The 9271-nt window shown below is 42.1% G+C and overlaps 1 protein-coding gene across 1 annotated transcript; it reads left to right on the top strand.

Annotated features, from left to right (window-relative positions):
• The first annotated feature begins 1102 nt into the window (after positions 1-1102).
• LOC147488169 (uncharacterized) lies at positions 1103-6626 on the top strand. The gene is made up of 8 exons (XM_086574288.1): positions 1103-1925; positions 2554-2900; positions 3050-3212; positions 3297-4025; positions 4146-4234; positions 4759-4959; positions 5633-5840; positions 5962-6626. The coding sequence occupies exons 1-8, from the start codon at positions 1103-1105 to the stop codon at positions 6624-6626; spliced, it is 3225 nt and encodes a 1074-aa protein (XP_086430414.1).
• The last annotated feature ends 2645 nt before the right edge of the window (positions 6627-9271 follow it).

The raw sequence follows: 9271 nt of genomic DNA, 5'->3' as shown, positions 1-9271 counted from the left end.
GGCCTTGTTGTATAAGGTCAATGCAATCGCACTATGCGAAACGAGATTAGTATAACTGATAATAAATCACTCATTTGTGATCTTAGTTTTTTCTCTCATCCTTACTTGGAGACAAGCAAGATGCTATTTGGGGGTGGTGATCAGCTCCCAAATGTGCATTTTATTACCCGTATAATGCTGCATTATAGTTGTGTGTGCATATTTTAGCAAATAGATATGTAACACGTGGTAGCATCTTCGTAAGGCTCGGATATGGTCTTGGTGTGGGTAGAAAGTACCAGAACACACTTCAAGTCCAAATCCTCTTACTTCCTAGGTTCGAAGTGAGACAAGAAGAAGAGGTTAAGTGGACTTTGGAACTAGTTAGAGTTGTAGGTTCAGTATAACCAACTCCTAACTATGAACTCTAAATCCGAACTCAACTACTAGGTTGGAGGGGTTAAGTGGGCTTTGGAACTAGTTGGAGTTGTAGGTTCGTATAACCAACTCCTAACTATGAACTCCAAATCCAGAGCTCAACTACTAGGCTCGGAGCTCTAACTACGACTCCGAACCTAAACATGTTTTTCTGTTGTTTAAGTCAATAAAGGAGACCTATTTGACTTGGGAAACATGGGGCTTCTAGAAGAGTTAAGATGAGACTTAACAAGAGACGGTCTCCTAGTTAAACACTAATTGGGAAACCTTATCTATTCATCAAGGTGATACTTAACAAGAGACAGTTTCCTAGTTAAACACTAATTGGGAAATCTCATCTATTCTTATAAATAGAATAGTTGAACTATGCTTTGAGTTTGATTCCTATACACAGGATACGTAGGCAGCCATTAAAGAACGTGGTTCAACTCATCATCTTCTAAATCTCTTCTTCTTATTGATTCAATACTTCTAGTTGTTCTTTGATCATCAACAAAATATTTGTGTTTCTTGATTAGGAAAAATCATCACATAATTGGCGTCGTCTGTGGGAAACTATACAGAATTGATTTGATTTCTTGGTCGAAATTTTTTCAGTTCTAGGTTCTCCTACCCACCAATTTTTTTTGGGTTGGTTGTTCTTTAAAAAAAAATATATATATTTTCTTCACTTTGATTCAAAATCATGGTTACTACAAGAGCCAATGCGAATCAAAGTAACAAGGGGAATAACGAGATCAATAACCCACATGTTACTTCTCAAAGACAATCTGAACGTAGAGGAGATCGTCGTTTTGGACAGGGTAGTGAAGAAAATGAGCCTAACAACGATACTCCCCAATCTGCCATAACCAACCAAGCTATCATGGATCTTTGTGATGGCGAGCGTGGTCGACGGGGGCTCGTTTGCGTTTCTTACAAGACTACTACCGCGACGGGGGAGGGTCGTTCACCTCCAAGAGTATTGCCTCTTGATGGAAACGCGAGGGGGCAGTTCCGTCCACCGAGTCTCGACCCTGGTGAGGGTTACGTCCCTACACCTTATATACCTTACTTCACTGGGTATCATAGCGACCAACCAGATTCGGATTATAATCCAGAATTGGACCCCACCCAACACTCGAGCTCACACGGAACTGACTTCTCTTGGTATTCAAGTTCTCAAGGTACGAGGGATGGACGTCCGAATGTGTTTGCCCAGAATCCACAACTATTAAGGTCAACCTCGGCACGAAGAAGACTTTCAGTTTCAAGGGAACCTTCATTGCCTCGGAATCCCTCAGTTCCCCGATCCAATTTTGCAAACTCCTCCACTCGATCTCGAGAACCGGAACCACGTTATCATCAAGATGAGAACTATGAGAGTCTAGGTCTGAGGTACAACAACAAGAGAACTCAAATTCATGAACCGACTACTCTTGCACAACTCAAGGCGCAAAGACTAGAGGAACTACGAGGTTCGAAACCAACCAAGATGGATGAGTTAGTTGTTCGGTCAGCAATCGAGGGTGACATTGGAACTTATTTTTCACGACATGTTATGAGTGGATACATCCCCCATGATTATAAACCACCGAAGTTCTCTAAATTTAATGGCAAAGGAGATCCAGTCTCTCATGTGCTCGGTTATCGTCAAGCAATGGTGGGTCTTTCTACGAAAGATCATTATTTGTGCCGGTATTTTGCTTCAAGTTTGACAGACTCGGCACTCATCTGGTACACGATGCTACCCATGGGCAGCATTCACAAATTTAAGGTACTATCCATCAATTTCATTGCAAAATTCAGTTGCAACCGACCCTACATTAAAACCGCTGATGCACTATTTGATATGAAAATCCGAAAGGACGAGCGTATCAGGGATTTCACCAAAAGATTTAACGAGGTTCAATTGCATGGGTTTATTGGATTTGAACATGTTAAAGAACCCTCCAAAGATGAAACCCGGTGCTATTGGAGCTAGGAATACAAACGTATACTGTAAGTTCCATAAACAGGCTGGTCATGGAACTAAGAATTGTAGGTCTCTTAAACATGGAATTTAGGATCTCGTAGACCGAGGGTTACTAGATGAATATAAGGGTACTCCGATTCAGAATACTACCGCAATTCCTGACACCAATGTACACAATGCAGAGACAGGAACGGATAAGGTAGTGATTCACACGATCGCTGGGGGCAATTCTAAACGCCCATTTGAAGAGTTGAGTAGAGGGCAAAGGTACCAGGAAAGACAGGCGAAGCATTTGCGAAGCATTAACAATGTCACTTCCAAACCGACCAAGGAATCTAACTCCACGGTTGTTTTCACTGATGACGACGCAAAAGGGGTTTTCTTTCCACACTCGGATGCGTTGGTTCTGTCCTTAGAAGTTGCTGGGTGTGATATGCATAGGATCCTCATCGACCATGGGAGTTCTGCAGATATACTTTACTATCATGCTTTCAAACAAATGCCGATTCTAGAAACGGAACTTTGTCCCGTGAAATCTTCTTTGTATGGATTTAATGGTGACATGGCCGATCACGCATAGGAGAGAGATTGAATTTACATCAAAGCTGCTGACGTCGCTCTAAATGTCAACTTCACGATTGTCAGGGGAGTTACGCAATATAATGCTATTCTTGGTAGGAGTTGGCTTCATCGCTTGAAAGCGGTTCCAAGTACTTATCACCAAACCTTGAAGTTCCCTCACCAAGGCAATATCGTGGTGATCAAAGGAGATCAACAAGCTTCCAAGCGATGCTATGCAGCTCTTCTAAAAATGGTTCGAACTGCCCAATAACATGGGCGGGTTGGTGCACTGCCAAATAGCAATTACAGAACGAGTCTCCCTCTCAAGACATAGTGTTGGCACCTTTGGATATAATTCCATTAGATTCTATAGGGCTGGATGAGAGGAGGACTCCCCCAACATTAGAACCGTTTGACGAAGTCGACATAGGAGATGGTTCCGAACCTCGACGAGTCTCAATTGGCACCATGTTGGACCCGAAGACTAGAGAAGAGTTGATAAATTTCTTACAAGAATTCCGAGATGTATTTGCTTGGAGTTATGAGGATATGCCTGGAATTGATCCCTCCATCGCCTGCCATAAGCTCAATTTGGATCCGAACGTCGTGCCAGTTAAGCAGAAACTCAGAAAGATGGGTCCCGAACGTACTGAGGCTATCGACAAAGAGGTGGATAAATTGCTTAAGGCTAAGTACATACGAAAGATCACATACCCTACTTGGATCTCTAACGTTGTAGCTGTCAAGAAAAAGAATGGGAACTGGCGAACGTGTGTCGATTATACGGATGTGAACAAGCACTGTAAGAAGGATTGTTTTCCTCTTCCTCGTATTGACACATTGGTCGATGCCACTGCAGGACATGAGATCTTCTCTTTCTGTGACGGCTTTTCGGGTTACAACCAGATACTCATGTACCCTCCTGATCAAGAGCATACTACTTTCATCACGGCACAGGGAACATATTGTTATCGGGTTATGCCTTTTGGTTTAAAAAATGCAGGGGCAACGTACCAACGCTTGGTCACAACGATGTTCAAAGATCATATCGGTGATTTTGTCGAAGTCTATGTTCACGACCTCCTGATCAAAAGTAAATAGAAGTTTGATCATCTTGTACACCTTCGTGCGTCTTTCCAGATCCTGAGAAAGTATCGGATGAAACTTAACCCAGCTAAATGTACCTTCGGTGTTACCTCCGGGAAATTCTTAGGACATCTGGTTACTAAACGTGGAATTGAAGCTAACCCGGACCAGATCAAAGCTATTCTTGATATGCCTTCTCCAAGGTCTCCGAAAGAGGTACGTGTTGGGTTGCCTTCTTGCCGCTTAACAGGTTCATTAGTAGAAGTTCGGATAAGTGTCAGGTTCTGTACAAGTTACTAAGGAAGAATATACGCTTTGATTGGACCAACGAATGTGAGATGGCTTTTAAGGACTTAAAAAATTATTTGTCCTCCCCTCCCGTGCTCACTACCCCGAAGCAAGGAGACGTTTTAGGGTTATACTTAGCCTCTTCCGAGCATGGCATCAGCGCTGTATTAGTACAAATTGATGAGAGGAATATCGAAAAGCCTATCTACTTTGTTAGTAGAGCCCTCCTAGATGCCGAAACACGATATCAGAAGATTGAGAGAATAGCTCTAGCTCTAATCTTTCTTCTTTGAGCTACTTGACCATACTTCCAAGCACACACCATCAGAGTCATCATTGAGTATCCTTTGAAGTCGGTCTTGGCAAGACTAGATAGGGCCGGACGTCTCTTGAAATGGTCCATTCAATTAGGGGAATTTGACATTATTTATGTGCTGAGAATTTCTGAGAAGGGGCAAGCTTTGGCTGAGTTCTTGATTGATTTTCCTCTAGATACCTCAGCCTTGGCAACGGTAGCAGATTCAGAAAAGTCACCTCCTGCTTTTATGGAGTTAGACGAACCTAACTCACTTCCTCATAGTCAGGTTCGACCTTGGAGTCATATCCCAGGTTGGAAGTTGTTAGAGATGGATCTTCCAATGACCAAGGAGCAGGTATTGGTGCGGTACTCTTGACTCCGGATAACACTAAGTTAGAAAAATCCGGTGCATTTGGGGTTCAAGGCATCTAACAAACTGGCCGAGTCTGAAGCTATGCTAGCGGGCTTGTCTATGACATTAAACTTAGGAGTACGACATCTCACGGATTCAGCGACTCTCAATTAGTCAGTGCAACAGATTGAGGGTGGTTCTGGCTTCGAGACCCTCGTGGCTGGCTCAATACTTGGAGTTGGTTAGATCTCTTACTTCTCATTTTGAAGATCTAAATTTCATTAATTTGCCTAGATCGGACAACGGGCATGCCGATTCACTTGCCTACTTAGCTTCTTTGCTTGGGGATATTGAAGCTCGTTCCATTCCGTCGAATATCGGTCGGTTCCTAGTATTGAAAAAGAATTAGTTTGTCTTGTGGCTCCAATTTTGCAAGCTCCGGTGGGGACTGGATGGATCCAGATCATTCTTATCTTTTAGATGGCACTCTTCCCAAGCAGAGAAAACAAAAAGCACAGTTGTTAGCCAAAGTGGGACGTTATTTACTTGTTGGTGAGAACTTGTATAAGAAGTCTTACTTAGGACCTCACCTGCGATGTGTTACTCATGTCGAGGCTCATACTTTACTTGAAGAGATACACTTTCGGGCGAATGTGGAAATCATCTTTGGGGGCAGATCTTTGGTACTCAAGATACTCTCTGGCAGGGGTACTTTTGGCCTTATATGCTTAAAGATGCGGACGCCTATGTCCGGAAGTGTGATGCTTGCCAAAGATATGCTAACTACATCCATGTTCCAGCCGAAGAACTCCATCCTCTGGCATCTCCGTGGCCATTCGCTCAATGGGGAATGGACATTGTTGGTCCTCTACCAATAGCTCCTGGTAACATGAAGTTCCTTTTAGTTGTAACAGATTATTTTACTAAGTGGATAGAGGCAGTTCCTTTAGCGAATATCAGGGAGGTTGATGTCACGAAGTTCATCTGGAACAATATCATTTGCAGGTTCGGATTACCTAAAGTCATTCTTTCTGATAATGGGACACAATTTCGGGGCACCAAAACACACGCTTTTGCGAGATTGGGGCATTGTGCAACTTTTCTCTTCTCCTGGATATCCTCAAGGTAACGGTCAGGCGGAAGCCTCTAACCGCGTTATTTTGGATAATTTAAAACGGAAACTCATGGAGAGAAGCGGATTGTGGGTTAAGGAGTTTCCTAAAGTACTTTGGGCCTACCGAACAACTCCTCGACGTTCGACTGGAGAATCACCTTTCACTCTCACTTATGGTACCGAAGCTGTCCTTCCTATTGAGATGAGGGTCACTACCCAGAAGTCAGATTTAGTACTCACCCTCGACAATGAGGAAATTCTTTGTCGGGAATTAGACTTGTTGGATGAAAAAAGAGAATCTGTAGCCTTACGACTAGCATCTTATCAGCACCAGCTGAAAAGGTCTTTTGATAAAAGAGTACGACCTCGATCTTTCAAGGAAGGGGATTTGGTCCTCCGTATGGACCCCGGGCCTAAGAAGTTAGGAGCTAATTGGGAAGGTCCGTATGTCGTTGATAGGATAGTTGGCAATGGTAGTTACTATCTTAAATCCATGGATGGTGAAGTTTTTGTTAAACCTTGGAATACTGCAAACTTGCGCAAGTATTTTCAATAGTAGTTATCTTTCTCTTTGTTAGAGCGTTACCCATGGAACACTGCGAATTTCCACAAGTATTTTTAATAAAAGTTATATTTCTCTTTTCAGAGTGTTGTTTCTTTTAATTTATTATTTTTATGTTGGGATACTTTTTGGATGTTGGGTGCGAGATCCCATATGTTGGCCACACTTGTATCAGAACCTTAAGAAAGCTTTCTTTGGATAATGAGTGAAAGATCTCATATGTTGTTCCATGTGTGTGCTTAAGAAAGTTTACACTTAGCTTGGATTTTATCTAGCTAAGCGCAATTCTAATGCCTTATGCTTATAAGTGTCGTTTTATGCATTAGATATCGATCATTTAAGGACTCTACAGAAATAATATCTGGGGGCACACCCTACGTTCCTACAAAGTCTTATTTCTTAATAAAACTAAAGGTATTTACAGGAATTGACACAGGGACAAACCCTATTTTCCTACAAAACCTTGTTTTTCTAAGATTCGGAATATGAATTTGTATAAAATATAATTCAACACTTTTGTCATTTTCCCTCAATGGTCGAAAGTGCAACCATCGTATGACAGAAAAGTAGGGCATCTGTGTATACATATTTATGCAAATAAGGAGAAAAGAACACCACTTCCTAGCTAGCCTGGAACTTCACATTTGGAACTTGTCCAAGTTCCAAACTCCACTTACTAGCTAGTTAGGAACTCCACGTTCGAAACTCTACTTCCTAACTAGTCTGGAACTCCACGTTCGGAACTTGTCCAAGTTCGGAATTTCATTTCCTAGCTAGTCAGGAACTCCACGTTTGATAGCACGCATACTTGATTATTTTGAATCAAATTTAGCAAAGTTTCACTCAAAATAAATACTCAAGTATAGCTAATCAAAATTCAATTGCTAATAGATAAGTAAATTGCAACTTAATAGCATTTTAAGGATTTACTTATCGGGACAGAATCAGGTTTCTTCAGGAGCTACAGGCGAGTTATTAGTCAATTCCTCTGCCTCATGCACATCTGCATCATGGTCTTCTTCAGAACCTACTTCCAAACCTTCCCCCTCGGAACCTTTTTGATACTTTTGTGAGGCCAAATCATCCTCTAACTTCTCTTGAAGTTTGTCAACATCAATCTCAAGATCGGGATACGGGGGCCATCATCATGAGGGGAGGGTTCCGGATGCCCAAGCTTGATCAAGTTTCTCACCATATCGCTTGTCGTACTCTCTGGTTCAAGAATGCCAAGCACGCGACAAGCGGTGGAGATACCATTCTTGTAGGCTTCAACTAACCACATCAACTAGCTTCGGTGTAGAATTCGTTCACCTCCTTTTACGCTCCTTTCGGGAACTTCGAGAATCGGGCTGGGGCAAGCAAGGAATTGGAAGGAGATGCAAGTTGATCTCTCAAGTAGCTCAAGCTCTGCGTTAGCTTTGCTTAGTGATTCTCCCAACTCCCTATTTATCAACCGAGAGCCTATCAACTCTAGTTTACATCAACGCTGCACTTTTGTTAACCCGATAGCTCGGATTTTAAAGGGTCCAGTTCTTTTTGTAAAGCCGTGGCTTTATCCTCATAATACATCTTTTGATTCTTCAACGTTGCAAACTCGCCATTCAAACGGTTTTGATCAGCTTGCCATGCCTCACGACAGCCGTCAAAGTGGGAAGCTCGTTCGGCTAAGTTGTTTTTTACTTTAAGAACTTCTTGATGCTCAAGTTTGGTGAATTCAAGGTCTCTTTCAAGATTCTTGTTCTTCTCTCTGGTCTTTCTAAGATCTCTCTGAACGGCTCTGACCTGCTCAATCTCATTGGCTAGGCTTTCATTCTTCCTCTTGCTTATATCATAATCACCTTCTAATCTTTTAATCTTTTGGTTGGATATGAGGAGTTGCTTCGTCAAGTCACCTTTCTCTCTTGTGAATTTATCCACTTCATCCTGATTCTTACGCAACAGAGCATAAGTCGTGGATGCATCCATGCTAGCCTGCAGTGCCAGAAGAATTACAATTTATGTATCAGGAGCTAGTGTATATAAACAAAAAGACAACCGGAAACGATGTAAGGAATTGAAGTACAAAATGGTTACCTTCAACATATGTCGACACATTCATTCCAGGCCTGCCGTTGCGCGAAGTACTCTTTTATGTTTTGTTTTCTCTTTGGGAAGCCTCATAGATTCAACCAATCCCAAAGCAACTCTAGGGTCCTTAAGCGTATCTTGGTCAGTAATCAAGGGATTCTCTGGTAATCCAAGCACTCTCGGAACTGGAACAAAGATGTCAATTTACTCTTTTTCCTTAAGTGAATGTCCTCATCTTGGGAAATTGGAGAAGGAGATTTCCTTTTATTCGACTTAATGGATGGAACACGGTTATTGTCAGATACAATACTAGTAGAGTAGGTTTGTTCCACATTTTCGAGGTTCGTTATCAATTCTGGATCGGATTGCATGAAGTCCACATTTTCAATATCAGTCAAAGGGAACTCGACATTACTATCTACCCCCATAGTGTCACCACCCACTTCAACATTTGACTTATTTGTATCATAAACAGAAAGTTGAAGGTTCGGTGTTTCCACTGTACTCTTGATTCCTGAGGATTGAACGCACTCTAGACTTTCAGTTCTAATGGGATTTTCATCTTCATCGAG

This window comes from Coptis chinensis, chromosome 7 (genome assembly GCF_015680905.1).
Source record: "Coptis chinensis isolate HL-2020 chromosome 7, ASM1568090v1, whole genome shotgun sequence".
Taxonomy (NCBI): domain Eukaryota; kingdom Viridiplantae; phylum Streptophyta; class Magnoliopsida; order Ranunculales; family Ranunculaceae; genus Coptis; species Coptis chinensis.
Note: the sequence above shows the minus strand (reverse complement) of the source record. Positions and strands in the feature narration are given on the sequence as shown.

Coding starts and splice junctions, on each gene's coding strand:
- LOC147488169 (XM_086574288.1), top strand. CDS start 1,103: ATGGTTACTACAAGAGCCAATGCGAATCAAAGTAACAAGGGGAATAAC. Junction 1,926..2,553: donor TGTTCGGTCAGCAATCGAGG/GTGACATTGGAA, acceptor TACACAATGCAG/AGACAGGAACGGATAAGGTA. Junction 3,213..3,296: donor CTGCCCAATAACATGGGCGG/GTTGGTGCACTG, acceptor TAATTCCATTAG/ATTCTATAGGGCTGGATGAG.